Consider the following 27820-nt stretch of genomic DNA (forward strand, 5'->3'; position numbering starts at 1 on the left):
AAATGGAGCTGGCTCCAGAGAAAAGAGGTTAAAAATATTTAACCAACTCAAAAAACTACAGGCAGATGTTGTCCTTTTACAAGAGACCCACAGACCTCTTAGAGGTTCGAATGAACTTAAAACACCTGAGTTTCCCAATGTGTTCTCAGCTTGTTATAATTCTAGACAAAGGGGAGTAGCAATTTTAATACATAAAAATATTAATTTCACAGTACTCGATACAGTTATAGATCCAGAGGGCAGATTCTTAATCATTAAACTATCTATACTTGATAAAAAAGCTATGTATTGCAAGTGTATATGGTCCAGATGTTGATGGTCCCTCATTCTTTCACGTTTTTTTCAGTGCACTCTCTGAACACTTAGATGGCACACTTGTTCTTGGAGGCGACCTCAACCTTCGACTAATGAAGAAATGGATAGGCTCAATACAGCAGGAACTCAGCGTAATTGGCAGTCCACAAATATAATCAAACAGTATATGAGCGACTTTGGTCTTTGCGATGCATGGCGCTCCCTTCCCCCCAACAGTAAGGAATATACTTTTTTCTCACATCTGTGCATCTAGCCACCTGGGGGACTCTTCAACTGGTGGGGGAGGCTGTTACATGTTGCAGGAGGTCTCCTCTCTTCGGGAGATATAGGAGAGGTGGAGGAAGATCTCAGCCCGGGCATCTATTGTCCTGTGTAGTCTGGAAGATGAGTGGATGATGGGGTGGGTGCAGTTTTTTCTGTGGTGGGGTCGGGTGGGCTGTCCCGGGCTCTGTGCCCCTCCCTTCCCTCCCCATCTCCAGCTGCCTCCCTCTTCCCGCTCCACCACAATCACCCACACATGCAGGGCCTTGGGGTAAAGGTGTGTCACCAGGGTGCAGGAGAGGCATCCCCCCCTCTGTCCCCTTTTGGCTTTCTCTGCCTCAATTTTATCTCACAACTTAGACATTCACATTACTCACACTCTCATAACACATACATATAGGATCTTGGGGGTGGGCACACTGCAGGGTATCCAAAAGACCATCAGGGTTTACAACCTGACCCCTGGCGTCATTGCCCACCTCTCAATTTTAAATACATGTAGACATCGAGGGCTATCAGGAGGGGCTATGCGCTTACCTGCTGCTCTCTGGCAGGTGGCTCCAAGCCCTCCTGGGTTTTAAATGCACCTTAGAACACACATGCATCAACACTACATTTGAGCGGGCTGAGGGAGGTTTGGAGTCTTCACACACCCCCGTTCTCTGCGGCCTGCTGGAGCGGGGGGCTAGGAGGAGGAGATGGCCGCCCGATCGGGGTCTGCTTCTCTCCACCCCAGGAAAAAGGGTAACACCACCTGGGTCTAGGTGCAGTTCCCCCCCCGGGGGGCAAGGGTACGTAGACCTGGGGCTTAGAGTACGCTTGCGGAGTGTGATTGTGTGTACAGTGTCTCTTTATGTCTGTCTCCATGTTGGGTGAGTGTTGAGTAATTGCATATGAGAGCATGAGGGTGGGAATGGATGTTTGTATCTGTGTGTGCCTATATGTCTGTGTCTATATGTCAGGTTGGGTATCAGACGCCACCTCTCTAGGGACATCTCAGGCCCTCCAAGTGAGCCCTCATCTGGGACTCTCCTCAGCTCTTTCTGGGATAGTGGCGTGGCTGCCCCTCTGTTGGTCTTCCTTGGTGTCTTGTGTTCTGAGGGTCTGAGGTGTTCTGGATGTCTGGAGTCTTGATCTCCTCCATACCGGCTTCATGCCCTGGAGGACGGGGCTGTGGTGCCCCACACCCCCTAGCAGATCATTACATGAAGGAACCTTTTAAATACAAGCGCGTCCATGCTCACAGGTGTACACACGGGGACTCTCACACACAAACTACACCCTTTTTGGCTCCTACCTCAAAGCACACTGTGCGCAATCGATCTTACGTGCTGCACAATAATCTTTAATATTTAATATTTACTGTTACATTCCCAGAGATCATCGTGATGTTGTTTATTATGTTGCTCTTTTTTTTTCTTCTGCTTGCTTTCTCTTTTTTCTTTCTCAACAGGTGATCCAGGTGATTGATATATGTATTTTATGTCTGCTTATTTTGTTGTTTTTTGTTATTTGCACTTTATCCCCGTCCCTCTTACCTGCTGTTTTTCTTTCCCTTTCTTTCTTCCCTTTCTTTTCACCAGTCAAGTCTGCATTTAACAAGTGAAAATAAAATAAAATAAACAATAAAAGGTGAATCAAATAGACCATTACAGCAAGGCTGGGACGGTCCATTTGGTAAAGTAAATCCGTTGGGCAGCTTTCTTCGCCTTTAGACAATAATTCTGATGCAAAAGAGCCAAACGGAACAGGCAAGAAAAAAAAAGACTATATAAATACTTTTTTTTAATACACTTTTGTGGTTTTTCCAACAGTTTCATGGCAGATTTTGAAATACTTACAAAGTATAATGTCTCGATAAGTGTTCTTACACACATGATATATACTTTTTCACATGTTAGGATTTTATAGCTTCAGTTTAATGTTATGTCCTCAAATCTTCATCCCAAACATCTTTCACCAACACTAAAGGACATGTTCTACAGTTGAACCATGAAAATGAACATCTATTCAGCTAGATTATGAAAACAAGTTCAATGTAAATGAACATTTGTCTTTTCAAATGTTAACTGTGACTGTTAGCATAAAACTCTCTGATGACAATGAAAAAAACTCTTCTTTACATACCTGATCTTGATGACTCCTCAACAAGCAACAGGCGCTCTGTTCGACTAACCTGAAGTACAGGAAACTGTAGGAGGCGGAGCTTCATTGATATCCAAGGTTTTTTCACAATCCCACTGTCACATCTGAAAAATTAATCTGAAATTTCATCAGAGCAGAGTTGGCAAAGGTACAGACACTCTGTACAAACTTTTTAATATCTGTAGAAAAGATGGAAAATACAAAGACATATATGTTCTTTCTATTGCCTACTTTGTAGAGGGTGACTGCCTCTAAACAGATGAACAGGTAAAGTATTTTGGATGAACAGTACTGCTGTGTTTGTTGCGTGAAGTGTATATATTTTATAAACGTTGAGGTACGTTTTGTTATGTGTCTCTATCATCTCTGCCCTGCTCGGTGCTGTTTGTTGGAGAGGTTGAGGGAAGATTGGGAATTATGGGAAAAATTACTGCTAAACAGATTTATGGATGAATGGTCACCATTGACAAAAACAATGGTAGTACAGGGCGTGTACATCTTTTTTGTGTACTTTCTATTATTTTTTTTCTTCTTTAATGCCTTTCCATTCTTCTTCTCCTGTGGTGATGGTACTCATGAAACAAATATGCATTCATTATGCAAATGATCACAAATTGTTTATACTAATTTATATAAAGATGAGGTTTAATGTGTTTATTCCCATGTTTTGTACTTTGTTGGTGTTTGGTTATACGAGTGGGTGAATAAAAGTAAGTAAAATAAGTCTGCATTTTATTGATAACCGTCAGCCTTTGAAGGAATGGTCGAGTCTGTCTGTGCCACTAATACAAACACTGCCTGGTTACCTCCGCCTCCTCCTGCTGTTGATGGCCCCTCCCCCATGCTCTAACTGTTTGAACACATGTTTGAATCACTTCCTGGAAATAAAGGGAGCTGCCACATGAGCTTAGAGGACGCAGGTTAGTGTTTTCTCAGCTTTCTTTTTATTTCACTCACACACACACACACACACACATACACACACCCACCCCGTCGATATCACACCCCTCCTTCGCTCATGTTTAACAGCAGATTTTTATCAGTGATGTCGTCAGCTCCTGGCACCAACATCAAACTTGACTGTGAGTCTCTGTGGATCTGTTCTTCTCCTGTTTTCTGTTCATATCAAACATGTCCAGAGCTTCTAATAAGGAGCTCAGTGTTATACGTAATCAGTAAGAAAACCCAGGATTGCCTGTGAGCTCAAAGATCAGACTGCTTTACAGACTCACAGTCTTTCATATGTTTAGTGTCACGCAGAGGCGACAGACGTATATCGTCAGTGCACTTTGTGTTTAACCCCTCTGTGAGATCAGCCAATTAGAAGAAAGCTTTCTAAAAAAGGGGAGGGGCTAAAACTTGTTTAGTGAAACAGATGACAGTTTCTGTATTCACAAAGATCTCAGTGGGCTGAGGAATCCTGCATCAGTGATTGGACAGGAGACAGGCAGCTGTTGGGTGAAGATAAACAAACCCTGCTCTTTATTCATTGGTTCAGTCACTTCAAGTGGACCAATCACAGAGCCCCACCTGTTAGCATCAGAGACTTTCTGTTTGGCACTCACAGTCGGTTTCCCTCTCAGGCTGACTCAGGGAAGATGAAAAGAAATGATGTGAAGAAAGAGGAGGGACCAGCAGAGTTTCCAGGATGCAGCTATGTTGCAGTGAAGAGTGATTGTTCCAAAGAAGAATCTCCATACTTCAGTGCTGAACCAAAGTAAGTGTTTTTGATACACACACACACACACACACACACACACACACACACTCTCTCACCCTCTCTCTCTCTCTCTGCGTACACAGTGTTCGGAAGGTTACTTTAAAAATGTATTCCACTACAGATTACAGATTACATGCCCCAAAATGTCTTTTGTAACGTATTCTGAATACTTTGGATTATTTCATATATTATCATGCTTTTTACAACTACATGAATGTCCTATTGCTGTGTGATTTATTACTATTACTGAAGGTTAGTCGCCATACCAATACCAACTAGATGTTTAAATCTTAATATAAATGAGTAACAGTAGGGTGGACATTAGGTAAGGCTGCACTTCACAGAAAGTATAGAAAACTATTCCGTGCGTATATAAAACAGGTCCGCAGCTCCGAACCATAGTAAAGGGACCTCTGGCTAATATGTCGGGTTCTTGTCGGGCTCGTAGCTGAAAACTAGCTTTGCTTTGTTGTCTGGGTCAACTTTGCTAGCGAGAGACAGAGAGAGGCGTTGAAAGGCTGCTCCAACAGAGCTTATTGTTTCAGAGGAAAAACAAGATTTTTCTCCCCCTCGCTCACAGACACATAACGGGTATGGCAGTCCATTCTCCCTGCAGCACGGACTACACTGCCCATCAGGCTACATTCTTTAGGACGATGCTTGTAACACTCTGCTATTGCCTTCATATTAAATCATTTTTTGAATAATAATTTAAAAAAATATATTTCTTCACATCATTATGTGGCCGCAATTAGAGGTGACATGGGCTGTTAGATTGAGACACGGGCATTAGAGCCTCTTAATGTGTGTTTTGTTTGGGTTTCCACTGGTGTGGAATTACCAAAACTAGAGAGGGTATAGCCTAACATATGAAACAGGAAAAGACCGCTGTGTAATCCATTTATTTCAACAAAGGAACTGTATTCTGAATAGCACCTTTTAAAATGGTAACTGTAATGGAATACAGTTACTCATATTTTGCATTCTAAATACGTAACGCCGGTTGATGCATTCCGTTACTCCCAAACACTGTGCATACATCATCTTTTGTCGTTTTGTGAAAAAAAAAAGAAAAAAAAAAAAGGTTCAATCATTGATTCTGTGGGGTCAAAGGTATTTTCTGGCTGCAGCTGCTATTAGCAGTGATGGAAATTTGAAACCCTTTTTGTCATGGCTGCAGAAGCACTTATGTATTCACACGAGCGTTAGGGTTGCAAACGCCTGTCCTAAGAAAGTAGAATTTAGTCAAACAGAAAAGCAAAGTGGCTTCCAAAAACAGAACATATGAATTTCATACTGTAAATTACAATATGAACATATTAATCAAAATTTAACTGCAGCGAAAAAAGTTCAACCTAAAGCATTTACTTTCTTCTGGCACTGCTTAGAGAAAAGGCATTGATCCTGCTGTTCAAGTCCAAATCAGAAAGTTCAGACTGAATTTGACAAGTGAATTTCATCATAAGCCTCTCTGTATTATCCTGTATTAATTGTCAACATCCTGAACATTTGTAAAAACCCGAGTCTGTCAGGGCTCTGTGTGCGGGCAGGTGGAGATGTGGATCCAAGTGCAGAACTCTCAGACGGAAATATAACTGAAAACCACAGCTTTATTGCTGGCACCAACAAATCAGAAACCAAACATGAAAACACTAACTGGAACACACAGGCAGGATCTGAGGGTACGACGCGACACTGAGCACAGGAAAACACAGGGCTAATATACACAGGGTGGTAATCAGCGAATGGGCAACAGGAGGGAGACACAGCTGGGAGAGATCAGGGTTAACGAGACGGGGGGAACCAAGCTGCACACACTAACATAAGACAAAGACTTTCACAATAAACCAGGAAACATGAATTACTAAACAAGCATGCAGACTTTACACTGAGAGACAGACAGACAGAATGACACATGGAACCTGAACTAAACTAAACGTGAGATATAACTGAGAACAAATCCTTAAGCACGGATAAACAGAAACAAGAAACTAATAATAATCATCATCACTACGAGAATAAGAAAACAATCCATGAAGCAGAATTAAACCGAAATATAATAAACTCAAAATACTGGGTCCAACGGACCCAGAACCGTGACAGAGTCGGTAACTATGGAAAATGTTGAAAATAATATGCAATCAGCAACTAATTACACCCATGCGGTGTGCGTAAACCAGCAAGACTATCATGAGAAAACGTTGTCACTGCTCAGAGACAAAAATACTTAAGAGCCCCTGAAACGAGACCCAGGAAGTGGTTACAGGAAGAGGGTGATAGACTGTCTGAAGCAGTTAGAACAAGACAATCCTACTGATTGATCTCATACCACAGGTTATACGCAGGGGAAGCTACACCAAGTTTGTATGGTTTACCGACGATACATATATATCTACATATATACATATACCTTTAAGCCCGATTGTCTGTATGATCAACTTAGTCACCTATAACATCTCTAAGAGGAAACAATGGCTTTCTGGCTTCGATCCTCAACCCGTGGGTGGGCAGCTCTGAGCACCACATCCAGAACACTTTGGATTTTGTTGAGAAGGTGAGAGATGTCATGGAGGCACATGAAACCATGGTCTCGTACGACGTTACATCTTTCTTCACTTCCGCGTTGGAGGGAGTTAGTAAGAGATTACTGGATGACCCCAATCTCAGCAACAGGACCACTCTCAGCATCGACCAAGTGTGTTTGCTTTTGGAACTGTGTCTTAATTCCACATATTCCATATACAAGGGCATAACGTTGGGGCCAACTTGTACATGGAAGAAGTGGAAAAGAGGGCTTTGCTATCCCACCCTGGAACACCACCAAGCCATTGGTTCAGATTTGTGGATGACACCTGGCTGAAAATCAAATCTCAGGACGTACCACATTTCAGGGTTGACCGACACATCAAATTCACCAGGGAGGATATGAAAAGTGTCAGGTTAGCCTTCTTAGACTGTGAGATTTCCATCAGTAATGGGGGACATCTAAAAGCTGATATGTACCGTAAACCTACACATACGGATCAGTATTTAAGTTTGTTTTTTTTTACTTTCTATTTATTTATTTACAGTATGAGAATACAGTCATTTATAATTATTCCGTACAAAGGGTATACACAATCCATTTTTCCCAGAGCTTCTTGAATTTCTCCAGCTCCAGTCTAAGGACAAACGTAAGCCTCTCCATTCCAAAAATTTCTTTCACTATCCCATGCCACTGGGCCAGAGTTGGAAGATTGGCCTTTAGCCATCTTCAGGTTATGGCCTTTCTGCTGCTAGCCAAAAGTATTTTCAATAAATAATTATCTTTATGTGGAAGTGTCTTAGGTATCTTGCCAAGATACAAGGTAACAAATGAATAGTCCATTTTTATCCTGATTATTTTGTTTATCTCAATGGCCACCTCCCCCCAATATGGCTGGATTCTTGGGCAGGCCCAGAAGACATGGAAATGGTTTGCCATGGGCGAGCCACAGCCTCTCCAACATAGGCATTTAATGAAGCCATCTCTTGCTAGTACCCTAAATAGATATTCCCAACCCACCAAGTCAAAAGCCTTTTCGGCATCTAAGCTAATCAACATTGCACTAATATTTCCTATGTTATGTGGTTCATCACTTGTAATGTTCTCCTTAAGTTATCTTGAGTCTGTCTATTTGAAACAAAGCCTGTCTGATCTAAGTCTATCAGCTCCGGAATAATTGATTCCAGTCTCTTAGATAATATTGAAGCAAATAATTTATAGTCCACATTAAGGACGGATATTGGCCTATATCATGGCTATTCAACTACGAAGTTAGTTGGGCCAGATTTTCAAACCGAGGAATTTATCTGGGCCAGATATTTTTTTTTGAAGCCAGTAAGCAGCAGATCATGATCAATTTCAAACCCACACAACTGTACTGAAAAACAAGTAATTTTTTTATTCTTTTTCCCCTGTAAATCACAAATGCACACCAAAAGGTCCATTTAAAAAAAAGGGAGCTATAACTGAACTATTTTTTGCACATTTGAAATAATAATAATAATAACAAAAAAACATTTTGATAATTCCCTTTCAAATTAAAATAAATATTTCGCTGACCACTCACTTTTCCTGCCATGGATGAAGCCTCCTCCGTCACAAGTATACAGACACGCTTCATATCCAGACCATTTTCCTCAAAAAGAGCTGAAATCTTCTCAAACATTATTTCGCCAGCTGTGTGTCCCTCTAACGGTAGTAAGCCAAGCAATTTCCCATCCAAAAAATGGAGATATACGCACAAATTCCTGTTGGATTTGTGTTAGTACTGATTTCTCATTCAAAATACTGGTGTTGAGTCTCCAAAGTGTATTTTTCCGTTGTTTAGTCCGAGTACGGTGCAGGGTTAGGTACACACGTGAATGATCAGATAAATCTCTGACCACTATTTTACAATCTTCAACCTTATGCCAGTATGATTTATACATAAAAAAGTAGTCAATTCTTTTTTTTTTTTTCTTTTTTTTTTGCCTGTCCCGTTTGGCTCTTTTGCCATCAGAATTGTTGTCTAAAGGTAAAGAAAGATGCCCAACGGATTTACTTTACCAAATTGACCATCCCAGCCTTGCCGTAATGGTCCATTTGATTCACCTTTTATTGTTTATTTTATTTTCACTTGCTGAATACGGGACAGACTTGACTGGGGGAAAGAAGGGGAGAAAGAAAGAGGGAAAGAGAAACAGCTGAGAAGAGGGACGGGGGAGAAGGGCAAAAAACAAAAACCAACAGAACGGGCAGAAAAAAAAAAGAAAAAGAAAAAAAAATGCATCTATCAATCACCTGGATCACCTGCTGAGAAAGAAAAAAGAAAACAAGCAGAAGAGAACAAGAGTAATAGAATAAACAACATCACAATGATATATGGGAATATGACAGTAAATACTAAATATTAAACATTATTGTGCAGCACATAAGATCAACAGAACACAGTGTGCTTTGAGGTAGGAGCCAAAAAGGGTGTAGTTTGTGGGTGTGATCACCCGTGTGTACACCTGTGAGCATGGACGCGCTTGTTTTTTTAAAAGGTTCCTTCATGTAATGATCTGCTAGAGGGTGTGGGGAGCCACAGCCCCGTCCTCCAGGGCATGAAGCAGGTATGGAGGAGATCAAAACTCCAGACATCCAGAGGCCCCCAGAACACAAGAGACCAAGGAAGACCAACAGAGGGGCAGCCGCGCCACTGTCCCAGAAAGAGCTGAGGAGAGTCCCAGATGAGGGGTCACTCAGCAGCCGCGGAGCAGAAGCCAGGGGGGGTTGCAGTGACGGGCCCGTGAGCTCCGCCGGCAGCCAGCCGTGCCTGAGTGACCGAGCGCCAGGCCGAGAGGCCGGGGGCACCCCACCTCCGAAGTGGCCCGAGCGAGCCCCAGGCTCCAGGCCCCGATAAGCGGCCGCCAAGGAGTGAGCCGGTGTGTACCCGGACGCCCATCCCCGGACACAAAGAACCACCAACGCACCGATGTCTGAGGGAGTCCGCCACTGGCAGGGGAAGTGGTGGTAGGGGGAGATAGGCCTCCAAACCTTGGAGGGCCTGAGATGTCCCCAGAGAGGTAAAAGTAGTCAATTCGAGTATATACAGAACAGTGAGCAAAATAATAGGTACCGTATTTCCCGGACTACAAAGCGCACCTGAATATTAGCCGCACAAGCTAAAATCAGGGGAAAATCCTGTTTTGTACATACATTAGCCGCACCTGACTAAAAGCCGCAGGTGTTTCAATGTTGACTTATCATATGTAAGAGAATATGCACAAAGGGAATTGTCAGGAAAGAGATGGCTGTTTGGAGACACACCCCTTTTATTAATATTTTGAAAAACAAGTTATGGGTACATATTTGCACAACTTTTTAGGTATATGTAAAAGTAGCGGTAATTACAAGTACGAAACATGTACTGTGCTTCATAAATGAGTAACAAATGTAGTACATAACAATAACCTACAGCACACCGGAAAAATAGATTCGGACTACCTTTTAGGCTCAAGAAAAGTCAGTCATTCACCACCATCTTCCTGCGCACTAAAACCACCAAAGTCCTCTTCTCCAGTGTCGGATACGAACAGGCTCAGGATGGCTTCGTCATCCACTCTCAGCTTCTTTCCTTCGTTGTCACTTTCAAAACCAAAGAAATCCTCGTTGTCAGTGTCAGAGTCGAACACCCTCAGAAGGGCCGTGGCGGTGTCCTCTCCATCATGCAGCAGTCCAGCCCTTCGAAATCCGTTGGTGATCATGAATGTTTTCACACTTTTCCACGCTGTCAGATTCCACCGGTGGAGTTGAGCATAACTTGCTTTTCGCAAGTTTATTGCCGCTCGTCATCCACGCCTCCCGCTGAACGCGTGGCGCTACTTTGAAGTTTGTTTTTCGCGCTACTTGTACGGCACTATGTTGCCTAGCGGATGGACATGTGACCAACATACCACTCTTGAACCCCGATACTGTGTGTCTGATCACATGCCCTTCCGCCAGGCAACGTAGTGCCGTACAACAGCGGAACAAACAAAACAAATCGTCTTACGATATGACAAAAATCATGGATAATCCATAGAAAAACCGCACCTGGCTAAAAGCCGCAGGGTTCAAAGCTTGTGCAAAAAGTAGCGGCTTATAGCCCGACAATTACGGTAAATTGTTTTTCACCTGGATGAGAGGCTCTCCACAAATCAATCAAACCCAGTTCTGTAAGCATGTTGGACCCTAATGGCATTCGAACTTTTCTTTTGCCGGTGGTTGGATGCATCCAGTTTTGGTTGGAGTTGAACATTAAGGTCGCCACCAAAAATAAGAACTCCTCGTGTTTTCAAGACCACTAAATCGAATAACTTCTCATAAAAAGATTTGGAGCTTCCTGGCGGGGCATATACATTGAATAATGTTACTTCCTCCTCTTCTAATTTACCCTTTTCCAAAATGAACCTCCCTTCTTTGTCCTTTACCTCTAAATAGAATTCAAAGTTAACAGCATTGGGGATCAGTATGGCTACTCCTCTTTTGTGGCCTGATTTATGAGACAAGTAATAGGTAGTTTGGAAACCAAATTTTTTAATTTTTCATGTTCTAAAGAAGATAGATGTGTCTCCTGCCAAAAGATTACCTGCAGCTTCTCACGTTTCATTTTAGCTATTATTTTACTCCTTTTAATCGGATTATGTAGCCCTTTTACATTTAGCGTCATTATTTTATTTTCCTGATGATGCATATAACTTTTTCAGTCTGTGTACCTTTGTGCAACATCACCCATGCTAACCAGAAAATGAACAAGAACAATGAACAAGTAAACCGAAAAAACAAAACCAAAGACTTCCAAATCCGAAGTTCAGGTGAAACCTCAAGTTGAGAGGAAATCCTCGTGCCAGTCGAGGGCCTCTCATCAGTGTCAGGGAAAATACCCAGCACCAGTATCCTTCTTTGAAGCCAGGGTTACCCAACCGGTATAAAGTTCCTTCTTTAACAAGCTCAGGGAGTAATTGCAAAAAGACTCTTCACAGAATACATGGAGAGCAGAGGAACACATGTCATTTGAGAAGTAAAAAGCCTAAGTGTATTCCTTCTCAGGTAAAAATAAAAGTAAAATAATCACTTTAGGCAGGCTCATAATTGGAGTGCTTGATGAACTGGTTGAAATAGTAACAATAAAATATTTAATTCTTAAATATAGAATTCAGCTTATACAATCCTGAGCAAAACAGTTTTCAAATTCTTGGTAGATTTACTAAGGAGTAATATGAAGTCCTCCTCTCTGCATGAGAGCAGGATGCCTCACTTTAAAGCTCCAGTGGAGACGTAATGACCCTCTTGATTTCAGTCACAAGAGTTGGATGCTCCCCGGTGGGGCCCGATGGAAGCTCCGTAGCTTCTCTCTTATCCGCCGCTGGTCCACTCCCTGTCTGCGGCGATCTGCGCCGGCCCTCTCCCACATTGCTAGTCTCTGCTGTTTTGGCGCCGTGGAGCCTGGTTCCTTGATATCATCCAGGCAGAATCCTCCGGCCCTGTCTGCTCCAGGAGAAACTAAACAGGATGCAGGTGGACCCCATCATCTGAGATGACCAGGAAGAGGAGTACAGGAGCCTGGTGAGGAACTTTGTCACATGGAGTCACACAAACCACCTGCAACTCAACACTTCAAAGACCAAGGAACTGGTTGTGGATTTCGGGAGGTCCAGACCAGGTCCACTTAGGGCTGCTCAATTAATCGAATTTTAATCACGATTACGATCTGGGCTTTCAACGATCATTAAAAATGACTGAGCCGATTATTAGCCCCTCCCTCATGCTTTACTCTCGCGCTGCTCCGTGTGGCAAATCAAGCGCACTGCTCTGCATTTCGAACACGCGTCACAACAATTAAGAGGACCCGAGGGAAGCTCGGAAAGCTAAGCAGAAGTTATTTGGAGAGGAGTGGACTGCCGTTGGTTGAAAAGAGAGGTAAAAAAAAAAAAAAACTTCAGTGGTGTGGAAACATTATGGGTTCGTGGAGTCAGACGTGGATCAAGTAGACACAGTGTGTAAACTTTGCTATGGTGTCGTAGCTGCACCACAGAACAACACTGCAAAGTTTACATTTTTCATTTCAGAATCATCAGAATCAGAATCAGAATCAGAATACTTTATTGATCCCTGGGGGAAATTATTTTTTGTTACAGTGCTCCATTTTAAACCAACATTAAGACAAGACAGACAATACGCTAACTAAGAATAGTACAATATTTATTTATTTATTTATTTCTTTTATTGCAAACATTTGCACTGTTATCAGTATTTGAACACTATTTTATATTATTTTTTAAAGTAATTATTCAATACATTGTTATTGTTAACCCTTTAAAGCCGGTCAGAGCAGCATGCTCGTTTTGTATAACTATTTTTAAATCCCTGTAGAACCTGAACCGCTAAGCTAGCACAATAAATTTTTTTCCATATGAAACCAGAGGAGTTGTACTTACATCTTATGCCATCAGCTTATCCTAGGTCACGGTTTCCTTCCACATATAGCTTTGCAAAAATTGCATAAAAAGCGCTTGCAGGAACAAAAACATAATATTCCAGAAACACGCTTTGCCGATCCGATCAGCTGTTCTTAACACTTCCCACATTGAAAAAGACGTCAACGCGAACTATCGCAAGTGACGTCATTTTCGCGGAAAATGTAGTTTTTTACTTGTAGGCCTTAGAACTCGAATTGCACTGCTGGAAATAGTTTATTTTGATGCACATGCACATTCTTTGCAAATTTGCATCATAGGATTGTTTTTTTGTTTTTCCTGCAGTGTATATAAAAATTGCTGTATCTCCAAAAATAAAACTATGAAGACACTCAAAATAAATTTCCTGTTGTTGTAAACTATTTTTTGCAACTTTTTTGTATTTAAAGTTTTGAGGGATAAGCCTCTTAAATTTCTCCAAGTAGAAATAGATGTAAAAAAAACAAAAACGATTTTCAATTTTTTTGTAGTGTATTGCACTTTTTTGCAATTAATGTAGTTACTATGGACTTAATACATACACATTTTTAAAATATGGGCTATAACAGTTGTATTGATGTATAGCAACTTGAAATGCTCCCACAAATGGCACTACAGCATGTAAAAAAAATATTAAAAGCTGTGGCGGACTTGGTTCTATGGTAGATCTTAAAGGGTTAAATAAATATCGTCAAATAATCGTGATCTCAATTTCAGTGAAAATAATCGTGATTATCATTTTTGCCATAATCGAGCAGCCCTAGGTCCACTGCCAGTTCAGATAGAGGGAGAGGAGGTGGAGGTGGTCAACACATACAAGTACCTCGGGCTGTGGGTGGACAACAAACTGGACTGGTCATGCAACACGCAGCACCTGTATAAAAAAGGCCAAAGCCAACTGTACTTCCTCAGGAGGCCGAGGTCTTTCAACATCTGCAGGAAGCTCCTGAGGATGTTTTACCAGTCAGTGGTTGCTGGAGTACTTTTCTATGCTGTGGTGTGCTGGGGGAGCAGCACAGCAAAGAAGGACTCATGCAGGCTGGAGAGACTGATCAGGAAGGCTGGCTCTGTGGTCGGCATGAAGCTGGACACTCTGGTGACAGTGGCAGAGAAGAGGACACTAAAGAAACTGATGGACATTAATCAAATCAAATCAAATCAAATCACTTTTATTGTCACATCACATGTGCAGGCACACTGGCACAGCACATGCGAGTGAAATTCTTGTGTGCGAGCCCCACAAGCAACAGAGATGTGCAAACACAACAACACAAACGAGCAAAATACAAGAATGGCCAACCTGAAACTAATAAATATATGTACAATATATAATAGTGTATGCATTTCTGGATGTGTATACTAAATATTTTCCTACGTGTGTGTGTGTGTGTGTGTGTGTGTATACACATTTTTACAAATTAAATAGTAAAAAGAAATTAAAATAAATAATAATAATAATAATAATAAAATATATAAAATATACAGAGTTGAATATGTGCAAAACAAGTGGCATTTATATACAGTGTGGAGTGCATAATGTTGAAGTTCCAGTAGTGAAGCTGAGGTGTCTATGACGTGTTCAGCAGTCTGATGGCCTGATGGAAAAAGCTGTCTCTCAGTCTGCTGGTACGGGACCGGATGCTGCAGAACCTCCTTCCTGATGGAAGCAGTCTGAACAGTTTATGGCTGGGGTGACTGGAGTCCTTGATAATCCTCCCCGCTTTCCTCAGGCACTGCTTCCTGTAGATTTCTTGGAGGGAGGGAAGCTCACCTCCAATTATCCGTTCAGAGCACCGCACTACTCGCTGGAGAGCTTTGCAGTCGTAGGCGGTGCTGTTGCCATACCAGGTGGTGATGCATCCAGTGAGGATGCTCTCAATGGCACAGTGATAGAAGGTCCTGAGGATGCGGGGGTTCATGCCGAATCTTTTCAGTCTCCTGAGAAAGAAGAGGCGCTGCTGCGCCTTCTTCACTGTTTTGTTTGTGTGTACTGACCACGTAAGATCCTCAGCCAGATGTACACCAAGGAACCGGAAGCTGCTCACTCTCTCCACAGCAGCGCCGTTGATGGTGATGGGGGTGTGTACTTCTCTGCACCTCCGGAAGTCCACTATCAACTCCTTTGTCTTTGCGACGTTGAGGGTGAGATGGTTGTCTTGACACCAGTGGGTCAGGGCGCTGACCTCCTCCCTGTAAGCCGTCTCATCACCGTTGGTGATAAGACCCACCACTGTAGTGTCGTCCGCAAACTTCACAATGATGTTGGAGCTGTTAGTGGCTGTGCAGTCGTAGGTGTAGAGTGAGTACAGGAGAGGGCTCAGTACACACCCCTGTGGAGCACCAGTGTTCAGTGTGATGGGGGATGAGGTGATGCTGCCCAGTCTGACCACCTGGCATCTGTCAGACAGGAAGCTAAGGATCCAGCTGCAGAGGGAGCTGCTCAGTCCTAGATCCTGCAGTTTCCTGTCCAGCTTCGAGGGAACGATGGTATTGAATGCTGAGCTGTAATCTACAAACAGCATCATCACATACGTGTCTCTCTTCTCCAGGTGTGACAGGGCAGTGTGTAGTGTCAGGGCTATGGCATCATCAGTGGACCTGTTGTGGCGGTATGCAAACTGTAGAGGGTCCAGTGAGTCGGGTAGTGCAGAGCAGATGAAGTCCCTGACCAGCTTCTCGAAGCATTTGCTTACGATGGGGGTCAGGGCTACAGGTCGCCAGTCGTTCAATGAGGAGATGGTGGAGGATTTGGGTACAGGGACGATGGTGGCCATTTTGAAGCAGGCTGGGAACTACAGACAGAGAGAGGGAAAGGTTGAAGATGTGCGTGAACACTCCAGCCAGCTGAGCCGCGCATGACCTGAGGACGCGGCCGGGAATCCCGTCCGGACCAGTAGCTTTGCGTGCGTTCGCCTTCCTGAAGCACTTCCGCACATCCTCCGTGTGTGCGCACTGACGTCATCCGCGGTGCGCACACTGTCCGGTCTCATGGTGTTCGCTGTGTCGAATCTAGCGTAGAATACGTTTAGATCCTCACACAGAGAGGCCGTGGTCTGCGGTGTGCTGGTTTTCCCTCTAAAGTCTGTGATCGTGTTTAGTCCCTGCCACATACTCCGAGGGTTGTCAAACTGTTGCTCCACCCTGTCCCTGTACTCACGTTTGGCTGCTTTGATCGTCTTCCGGAGTTGGTAATGTGCGTGTTTGTAGTCCGATGTGTTCGCGGAGGCAAAGGCGGTGTTCCGTGCCGCGCGAACATCTCCGTTAATCCAGGGTTTTTGATTTGGGAAGGATTTGACATTATGAACAATGCCGGGCATCCTCTGCACACGGTCGTAAACAATCAGAGGAGCCTATTCAGCGACAGGCTGCTTCTCCCAAAGTCAAAAACCAACAGACTTAAAAACTCCTTTGTCCCACACGCCATCAGACTGTTTAACTCCTCACTGGAGGGGAGAGGGAGGGGAGACAGGGGGACAAGGGAGGGCGGGAACAACTGAGCTGTAGGTGCTTCTCTACACTGTGCAATATTTGCAATATTTGTTTTTTGTTTTTGTTTTGTCTTTTTTCTTATATTTGACTGTCCAATAATCACTGTGCAATATACTCACTCAAATGAGCAATCCTATTTATCCATATTGTATATTCTGTATCTATATATGTGTATATGTGTATATATGGTGTATTTATACTTATATCCTTACTCTCATTCCCCTTAATGTATCTGTAACATGCAACTTCTTTCGGTGCTTTGCTACTGGAAACTGAATTTCCCGGAGGAACCCACCCGAGGGACTAATAAAGTTTCATCTAATCTAATCTAATCTAATCTAATCTAATCTAATCTAATAGAATAATCCACATTTCACTGTTTTACTCTTTGGTTCAGATGTGGATACTGTATTGTTCTCTCTTTGTGATTTTTTTTTTTCATGTTCAATCAAATGGTGGGTTTAATAAATTTGTCCATATTTCTAGAAATGAGAGCTGCTCCATCCAAAGTGGGATGGATGCCGTCTCTCCTAACAAGAGCAGGTTTCATCCAGAAGGTTTGCCAATTATCTATGGAGCCCACATCCAGGTGTCATTACTGCCGCCGTGAATCATAATTTTACTGAATTTACGTTTACCCTTAGCCAGCAGTTTTAAATTTTCCTCAATGTTGCCTGCTCTGGCCCCTGGAAGACAATTGTCTATGGTTGCTGGTGTCTCTAGCTTCACATGTCTGAGAACAGAATCGGCAATTACAAGAGTTTGACCCCAGTGGGTGGAACAGGAAGTGACACTCTACTGCAGAGAGCGAACCCCAAGTGACAGTGCCACCAAGAGCTTCCAGTCAGCCCTGGACTGATTGAAGAATAGTAACTATTGTGAGAATCACTTAAATACATCAGAGCTTATGTGTGCTATCTTAGATTAAATAAAAGTGCATTATTACATTTGGCAATACTATATAAAACATACTGATGCATGCTCATCATCCAGGTAAGCCAATCCCTAAAATTTGATTCTGTTCATCTGGACATAGTTTTTATTTTTCCTGAATTTTCACAGAGACAATAACAGGAGTCCTGATGGTGGGGGTCAGCAGCTGCCTATGTGTGCTTTGTGTCAGGATGTCCTGAAACATCCCGTTTCTACTAGCTGTGGACACACAGAAGATGACTCCTGTCCCCATAATGGAGAAAGATCGAGCAATGGACTGCAGTCAACTGGACAGAGGAGCTGTATACATAGTAAGATTGAACATCTGTCTACTAATAGATTTTTCAAACATTGAAGTTTTCTTCCTTTTTGGTCTTAAATATTATCATGTCTTTCAGCAGATGTTGATCTGCAGGAGGCTTTAGATAAACATAAGATCAGTCTGAGGAGGAGATGTGAATGTGTGACTGAAGGAAGTGATGAAACAGAAAGTAGAACCCTCCTCAACAGGATCTACACTGAGCTTTACATCACAGAGGGACAGACTGAAGAGGTTCATACCCAACATGAGGTGAGGCAGCTGGAGACAGCTTCCAAGATGGACGCCCTCCATGACGCTCCAATCAGGTGCCAGGACATCTTTAAAGCCTTACCTGACCAACAGAGACCCATCAGAGTGGTTCTGACCAACGGCGTGGCTGGTGTTGGAAAAACCTTCTCAGTGCAGAAGTTCACTCTGGACTGGGCAAAGGGCTTGGAGAACCAACATGTCAGTGTGGTGGTTCTGCTTTCATTCAGGGAGCTGAACCTGATCAGAGATGAGCAGTACAGTCTTCTGGAGCTGCTCCATGTTTTCCATCCAACATTACAGAAGGTCACAGCAGAGAAGCTGGCTGTCTCTCAGCTTTTGTTCATCTTTGACGGCCTGGATGAAAGCAGACTTTCATTGGATTTCACCAACAGGAAGCTGCTGTCTGATGTCACACAGAAGTCATCAGTCAGCCAGCTGCTGACAAACCTCATCCAGGGGAATCTGCTTCCCTCGGCTCTCGTCTGGATAACTTCCCGACCCGCAGCAGCCAATCAGATCCCTCCTACATGTGTTGACAGGCTAACAGAAGTACGAGGCTTCACTGACGCCCAGAAGGAGGAGTACTTCAGGAGGAGATTCAGTGATGAAGAGCTGTCCAGCAGAATCATCTCCCACATGAAGACATCCAGGAGCCTCCACATCATGTGTAGAATCCCAGTCTTCTGCTGGATCACTGCTACAGTTCTGGAGCACATGTTGACTACAGAGCAGAGAGGAGAGCTGCCCAAGACCCTGACTGACATGTACTCACACTTCCTGCTGGTTCAGACAAAGAGGAAAAAGAACAAGTACCCCGAGGGACATGAGACGAGTCCACAGGAGCTGACGGAGGCTGACAGGGAAGTTCTTCTGAAGCTGGGGAGGCTGGCGTTTGAACATCTGGAGAAAGGAAACATCATGTTCTACCAAGAAGACCTGGAGCAGTGTGGTCTGGATGTGACAGAGGCCTCGGTGTACTCAGGAGTTTGTACAGAGATCTTCAAAAGAGAGTGTGTGATCTTCCAGAAACCAGTCTACTGCTTTGTTCATCTGAGCATTCAGGAGTTTCTGGCTGCTGTCTACATGTTCCACTGTTTCACTAACAGGAAGACGGAGGTGCTGGAGGACTTCCTGGAAGATGAAATGAATGAAGAGGAGGAAGATGATGATGAGGATTATGATGAAGACTTGTATTACACATCTGTAGCTGACTTTTTGCACATGGGCCTAAACAAATCTCTTCAGAGTAAAAATGGCCACCTGGACCTGTTTGTCCGCTTCCTGTATGGCCTATGTCTGGAGTCCAACCAAATAATATTATGTGGTCTGCTGGGTCAGACAGAGAACAGTCCAGAAGTTATTGAGAGAATCATTAACAACTTGAAGGAGATGAAAGCTAAGTTTATTTCTCCTGACAGAATCATCAACATCTTCCACTGTCTGATGGAGATGAATGACCTCTCAGTACATCAGGAAATCTTGGATTTCCTAAAGTCAGAGAACAGATCAGAGAAGAAACTCTCTGAGATCCACTGCTCAGCTCTGGCCTACATGCTACAGATGACAGAGGAGGTTCTGGATGAGTTTGACCTGGATGAATACAACACATCATGGGAGGGTAGACTAAGGCTTATTCCGGCTGTGAGAAACTGCAGGAAGGCTCGGTGAGTCCAGATGTTAATATCATCCTAAAAACTGTAAAGATGCCATCAGCTGTCTGATATATACTCTAAGGTCTAGAAGTGTGTGAATGGTGACACAACTTTATAGTTTGTTCTCTTCACACTAAATTTATTTAAAATGAAAATAGTGTGATAATTTCAGATTCTGAGCTTTAATTTGAAGTTTCAACAAAAACGTTGAAAAGGTTTTTTTTGGTCATTTTCATACAAAATCTTCTTTTCTTAATGGTAAATAAGGAATTTTGTTAAAGCTCTTTGGAATAATTGAAATCTGAACCTGTGGAGTATAGAATGGATTTCCTCCTGCCTTTGGTTTGCTCTTCAGCCGTGACATGCAGCTGCATAGGCTTCACATAAACGGGTTTTATATTCCTCCTGGGTCTGTTGAGTTTACACAATATTTTAGATCACTGTCTATGTGTCTTGTGAAGCTTTGGTACATGTTAGTGACTGGGAGAGTAATATCTTCCTGTACATCTGACAGTAGGGCTGGGCCATATTGTACCGTTCACGGTAATACCGATACAATGTTAGGCAACGATAAGAAAATGAAATATCGCGATAGAATATGGGTAAAACGCGCCTTTGTTTTCATACGCACATGGCCGATTGAGTGAAACGGATGAACCAGAATTGGTTTGTAAAAATGGTGAAACTTCAGTGATGTGGAAGTGATTTGGTGTTTGTCCATCAGATACCCACCAAAGCACATTTTTCTTTGTAGAACACGCAAGCGGGCCGTCGTTATTGCCGTATTTGTCGGACTAAGGTGCTCGTAAATCTGGGAGTGATCTGGGTCCTAAACTCCTTTCCCTTCAGGTTCCAAAGTCAAACGAACACTGCAGCATCACTGAGAGTTAAAATCAGAATCAGAATCAGAATACTTTATTCATCCCGAGGGAAATTAGGGGTTACAGCAGGCAGCACGCTAATGGCGCATGCGCACTCACAAAGGAACCTTCTGACCAACTTTACACAAACATCACATTGGGGAGACATGTCAGAAAGGTAGGCTGATAGGAAAAAACAACGAAAATACACTACATGAGGTAAGAGGAGAAGAAGAAAAAACTCCACTCAGACTGAGCTCCTGGTGGGAGAACAGTTTGATAACAGAAAAAACACCTCAGCACAAAAGCACATGACTATCAATACACCATAGAAACACGAGACAAGCAACAGGGGCGGGTAAAGGGTAAGAGAGAGCCGGCGTAGACAGCGCATCCGGTCCTGCAGCATCTGCGCTGGTCCAGTTGACTGCTATCTTCCCCGGTAGGGCACAAGCATCGAAGGCGTTGGAAAGGGAGGGGGATGAGTGAGTGCTTGTCAGTGTAAGTGTGTGTGTGTGTGTGTCCAGAGTTCAGCGGAGACAGTGTCCTTCGCACTATCAGGCTAAGTAAACAGTCTGCCAGCCAACCCAGGTGGCCTTCATGGGACGGGAAGAATAGTCATCACACAGTCGTTATCAGGGAGTTGTTTTGGTGGGCTCCAGCCTTGGGCCTGCAGCTGGCGCCGTGGTGTCCGAATGTTGAATATTGTTGATTTCTGTTTTGTGAGCAGCTCGAATTTTAGCACTCTGAGACTGGTCCCTCAACTTCGCGTTGGAGAGCCGCGAGCCTCCCCATGATGGTATCAAACTTCAGTTCCAAGGTGTTGTCAGTCTTTTGATTCTGAGACTTCACAACTGCAGTGATCCGTTCTGCGATGTTTTCCAACTGTCGCTCAAGGGTGTCATTTTGAGCAGGCCTCTCTCTGATGTTTCCCCTCATACGCTCAATGGTGTTGTTTTGAGCCTTCACAGCAGCAGTAAGCGTCTCCAAGGTGTTGACCATATTACGTTCGTTGTGAGAGGTCGCACCTCGTCCCGGCGCTTCGAATCCAGCGGGCAGCCATGTGGGGGTTTGAACAGCCGGTTCCGCTCTCTTATTTCTCTGATAAAGCAAGGCTAGGCCAACGCCGATCAGCATGAACCCTGTTATCATGGTTCCGAATAGGTAGATATCTTCAGCGTCCTCGATCGACAGTCCCGCCAGGCACACAGTCCTCCAGTTCTGCCACCCGTCCATCGTGTAACCGGCAGGGAAAGTCCCTCCAGGGCACTCAGGCTCTCCCGAGCCCCGACTTCTCGTTGAGAAAAGGGTGTCAATAGCACTCAGAGACCAGTTGATCAAATCCATAATTCTCTTTTAGGTTTAGAGAACGACAGTGAGAGACTGTTCCAGGGAAAGTAATGCACGCAAGACAAGACGAGGACATAGAGGCAAGCAGGGAAGATAAGGGTGAGGAGGAGAGGAGAAGTGCGACCGCCTTCGCTGAGAGCTAAGAGAGCTAAAAACTGTCTAAATTCTTTCGTCTTTAATAAAACGATCAGCATTGCTGCTTTACCAGGTGTAACTATGAAGTTTGACATCCAGGTAGAGCTGGGCGATATGAGATTTTTTCATATCACGATATGTTTTTTTCATTTCAGTCGATAACGATATCTATCACGATATAAGCCAAATAACTATATTTGTAAGATTTAAATGTGCCGTTGCTCACAAGTAAAATGTGAAATAATCAGCAGCTTGTTTTGATTTAAATATTTATTTCTCATAATAAGTTCAACAGGGTAGATGTACTTAAGGAACATGAGACTTTTTCAGATAAATAAAGGCAAATATTGCAAACTACACAAAAGGCAGCTGCTAAAGCGTTTAAGTTTCAAAATAGAACAAACGAAACAGACTAAATTGTCAAATCCACTTAGAAACAAAATATTAATTCTAAAAATAAATCTTAGTTTGTTTTACAGAAGAACAGACAAAACTGACTAACTTTTGTCAATATCAAATAAACTGAGAACTAAAAGGAAATTCTCAATCTCTCCTTGTTGTATAGCTTATCTTTTCAAACAGTTTTAACAGTTACTTTAGTCTGACAAAAGCCGAATGACGAATCAGCGCTTCCAGTCAGAGACTGAGGCTACGTCCACACGTACACGGGTATTTTTGAAAACTGAGATTTTCCGTTTTCGTTTTAAAAAATAATCCCGTCCACACATAAAGGCAGAAATGAAGGAAAACGCTGCTATGAACATGCCAAAGCAGCAGGTGGCGCTAGATTCCTAACCGTGCAGAAATGTTGGCCAATCAGAAGTCTAGAAGCCTCGGTGGGAAAAAGTAAACAAAGCTGGGGCATAGAAGCAGAACCGAGTCGTATGTGTGGAGGGACAGTAACTGTGTATATATGTAAGCATTTAAAACACTGCAGAGAGTAGAATTAACAGTAACAGTATTGTAGAAATTCATTTCACCAAAACAATAACGTGGCGCACAGTGTGACGCATGCACCAGTTTATTGTATTTCCAGACTTGTTTTCGGCACAATTTACAGTGCACGCTACTCTATTTTTTGTCAGACTTGAAATAGCCAAAATACCTTCACACTACGGAGCTTCTATGGCTCTTCCGTTCGACAATCTCTCCGGCATTGGAACCATCATCTGTTTTCTCTTAAGGTCACGCTCGGTTGATTTTTCTAGTCGGCACACTCATTTCCTCCATTACGCGCTGGCTCCATTACCCGCTGGCTGCTTCCCAAACAAACACACGTGCGGCTTGGCACTTGTGCTGTACGTAACAAGTCACGCGACGTGACGCTGCGGCTGTGATTGGTTCGGCTCTGCGCTACTTAATTTGGATTGGCTGACCTTTTTTTTTTTTAAGAGGACAAGCGCGGCGAGGTCTATCGCGATAGCTTAATTTCTCTATCGAGTAAAAGTTATATCGCGATACATATTGTTATCGTTCTATCGCCCAGCTCTACATCCAGGCATCCATGAAAAAAGAATTTATTACATTTAACGAAGTTAGAAGTTAGCAGGAAGCTAGCGGAAGTTAGCTCGCTAGTTTCGCTAGTTACCTAAGCATGATAAAGCATGTTCTGACTGAGAGATTTCTGAAAAAATTCAAACGTACTGCTCTGCTATCACTTCCAACATACATGAAGACAGGAAACTAAACAGCAGTGACGTTTGTAGGGTTACTGAAGTTGGGCTAGCTGGTATATAATGATGTGCTACGTGATCGCTAGCGACACAGCTATGTTAGCAGCTATGTTAGCATAACATAAACAGTGAAGCTGGAGGAATCAACGCTAACACTTTTCCCCTCGATAAAAGTTAACGTGAGGGTTCCTGGTGGTTAGGGACAAATGCAATTGCACGGCAGGATGCTGTAAACGGACCAAACTTCAGTCAGGAGAACAACTGAGATAATCCATCCACATTACGAAGTTAGCCATTAATATACTGCAACATGGGAATAGAGCAGCTGTGATAGAATACAGCATTAATGAATCAATAGTACAGAAGTGGAGGAAGCAAGAAGAATGAGTTCAATAAAGTTTGATTTATCTGACTGCTTTGTTTCGCTTAATGTGTCTTATAATTCCGTGCACCCTATGGTCCGAAAAATACATATTTGACCTTTTTTATTTGGCACACTGCAGTTTAATGTAGCAAAGCACCTCTTTTTAACTTCAGTGGACATTATATATGGTTATGCTCAGGATATGTCAGCCCATTTCTACTGGAAATGCCTTTTGGTTAAACTTTCAGCAAGGAATATGCATTTTCACTGTTAAATTTTTATATAGCTTTAATGCACATAAAAAAAACAGCTGCTTGTTTAAGTGAAAATAAATGGATGGGGTTTTTTTTGCGCTAGTAAAGTTGTGGAGTTGTATTTTGTCTCGCATCAATTATATTGTCAGTTATATCATTATCGCAAATTGTCAAATATATATCGTGATAAATATTTTTGGCCATATCGCCCTGCTCTATCTGACAGTTCTGTTGTGGTGTCATTTTTGACATTTAGAGGTGTCCGCTCCATCTTTTGTTCTTCCATCCATTATCTTGGAGGTTGATCTGACTTTCATGTGTTCAAAGAATGTTGTTTTAGAATTGATCAGCCTTTCCATTAATTTGTTTTTGTAAATTACTTGTTATGTTTTTTGTTTTTGTCTTGAGGCTAACGAGTAGTTGAATGTTGTGCTTTGCTCTGTGAAGTTTTCTTTAGTAGTGTTGTTTACAGTCCGAATGGGCCAGGGGAAGAAGCTGTTTGTGAGTCTGGAAGCGCTGACCAAAGGCCAGTGGGTCAAACAGGTGATGGGCGGGATGTAAGGGGACATATGTGATGGCCCTGGTTTTCCTGAGACAGGACGATCTGGCGATGGGTTCCAGTCTAACTATATCCCTGAAGGAGTTTCTCAGTGTTGTTCTCTAAAATCTAAATAATTATGGATTTGATCAACTGGTCCCGTAACAGAATTGACACTCTCCTGGGCTTGGGAGAGTCCGATTGTCCTGCAGACACGTTTGCTGCCGGATACTCAATGGTCGGTTGCGTCGTGTGTCTGGTGACACTTTCGATGGAGGACATCTACCAATGCGGAACCACAATAACAGATTTCTGGCTGACTGGAGCTGGCTCGGACCTGGCTTATTGAAGAACAAGAAGCGGCTACAGCTGTTCAAAATCCCATAAGGCTGGCCAACATGATAGACGATTGGCAGGGCTGTGAGTACTCAGACTGTGTTTTGAAGGCAATATGGATAAGATCTTGGAGAAGAACAATGGGAATTGAGAGAATTGGGGACCAGTGATGGACATTAGACCAACTGTAAAAAATTGGATGCAGTTGTTCGCACTAAACCCAAACATTCACCATCTTCGCTCATGCAACTATCCCAGTGGCGCCAGCTGAAGGCTTGCCATGGTCGAAGCTGACTAGAACAACAAAATTCTCCATGATAACAGGATTGTTGTCAGAACTCTTTGTACCTCCTTCAAGGCCACCTGGGTCCACTGGAGACTGTTGACCTTCGCTTAACCGGGCGTGGTGACACTTTCTCTCAGCTGAGCATGGGATACACGCACACGCACAAAACATGTACACTGATACTGATACACCCTCACTATCACCCCCACTCCCCCGAATCTAACGCCTCCTCCCATGCTTTGGTTCCCTCCCGGGGCAGATGGCGGGTCAACTGCACCAGTGCAGACATGCTGCAGGACCGGATGCACTGTCTACACTGGCTGTCTCTTACCCTTACCCACTCCTGTTGCCCGTCTTGTGTTTCTATGGTGTATTGACAGTTAGGTGCTTTTTGTGCTGGGGTGTTTTTTTTCTGTTCTCTTTTTTTTTTTTTTTTTTTTGTGTCCCGTTTGGATCTTTAGCCATCAGAATTGTTGTCTTAAGGCCAAGAAAGATGCCAAGCGGATTTATTTTACCAAGTGGATCATCATGGCCTTGCCATATTGGTCCATTTGATTGACCTTTATTATAATTATGAATTTATTTTATTTTCAGTTGCTACAAACGGGACAGACATGACTGTGGGATAGGACAGGGGGAAAGAATGAAAGAAAGAGAGGGAGAGAAAGAAAACCAAAGGGGAGAAGAGACGGTGAGAAGGGGGGGAAGAAAGAAAAACAAAACAAAAAACAAACAAACAAAGAAAACAAAACACCTGGGTCACCTGTATAGAGAAAAAAAACAGAAGAGAAAGCAAACAACAAAGAGCAACATACTAAAAAAAAAATGGCAGCATCACAATAAACTAGCTAGCAGTAGATATCAGTAGATACTAAATAATAAACGATATTGTGCAGCACGCAAGATAGACAGCGCACAATGTGCTTTGAGGCAGCAGCCAAGAAAGCTGTAGTCCGCGTCTGTGAATACCCGTTGGTACACCTGTGTGCATACCTGTGTGGATCAGCATGCTTGCATTCCAAAGGTTTCTCCATGTAACGATCTGCTAGGGAGTGTGGGGAGCCACAGCCCCGTCCTCCAGGGTATGAAGCAGGTATGGAGGAGATCAAAACTCCAGACATCCAGAGGCCCCCAGAACACAAGAGACCAAGGAAGACCAACAGAGGGGCAGCCGCGCCACTGTCCCAGTAAGAGCTGAGGAGAGTCCCAGATGAGGGCTCACTCAGCAGCCGCGGAGCAGAAGCCAGGGGGAGTTGCAGTGACGCACCCGTGAGCTCCGCCGGCAGCCAGCTGTGCCTGAGTGACCGAGCCCCAGGCCGAGAGGCCGGGGGCACCCCACCTCCGAAGTGGCCCGAGCGAGCCCCAGGCTCCAGGCCCCGATAAGCGGCCGCCAAGGAGTGAGCCGGTGTGTACCCGGACGCCCACCCCCAGACACAAAGAACCACCAACGCACCGTTTCTGTTCTCAAACTGTTCTCCCATTAGGAGCTCAGTCTTAGTGGAGTTTTTTTTTTCTTCTCTTCTGACCTCATGTTATGTATTTTTGTTGTTTTTTCCTATTAGCCTACCTCTCTGACATGTCTTCCCAATGTGATGTTTGAGTAAAGCTTGGTCAGAAGGTTCCTTTGTAAGTGTGCATGCGCCATTAGCGAGCTGCCTGCTGTAACCTTTAAAATCCTTTGGGATAAATAAAGTATTATTTTTCTGATTCTGATTAAGAAAAATAATTAAATAAAGCAGTGGGGGTCGCACTCTTGACTAGAGCATATGTATCCAGTAAGGGTCCCCAGGCTAGGCCCCTCTAATTCCCATGCCTATCTCGGATATGTGTGAGATATATATAACTGAAGCCAGGCTTGGATATTGTCTGGGTTAACAAGTTACATGTCAGGTGTCCTGGTGTCCTGGCTACTGGAACAAGTAAGCATAAAGGGGTCAAGGAATGAGAATAGGAAGA

The 27820-nt window shown here is 43.4% G+C and overlaps 1 protein-coding gene across 6 annotated transcripts in view; it reads left to right on the top strand.

Moving 5' to 3' along the window:
• The first annotated feature begins 3559 nt into the window (after window positions 1-3559).
• The window catches only part of LOC113029561 (protein NLRC3-like), a 39501-nt gene continuing 15240 nt past the window's right edge, over window positions 3560-27820 (top strand). For 4 of the 6 annotated variants that reach the window (XR_013911587.1, XR_013911588.1, XM_026180472.2 and 1 more), the window contains exons 1-4: window positions 3560-3641; window positions 4305-4438; window positions 17975-18156; window positions 18244-20080. Coding sequence is in view for 4 of the 6 variants with exons in the window: in XM_026180472.2 (XP_026036257.1) it covers window positions 4320-4438; window positions 17975-18156; window positions 18244-20080 (2138 nt within the window). In the remaining 2 variants the exon portion in view is untranslated. Of the gene's footprint in view, window positions 3642-4304; window positions 4439-17974; window positions 18157-18243; window positions 20081-26913; window positions 27572-27820 lie in introns of those variants that run through there. The other 2 variants (XM_080306881.1, XM_026180473.2) reach the window with 2 other exon arrangements.

This window comes from Astatotilapia calliptera, chromosome 9 (genome assembly GCF_964374335.1).
Source record: "Astatotilapia calliptera chromosome 9, fAstCal68.1, whole genome shotgun sequence".
NCBI lineage: Eukaryota > Metazoa > Chordata > Actinopteri > Cichliformes > Cichlidae > Astatotilapia > Astatotilapia calliptera.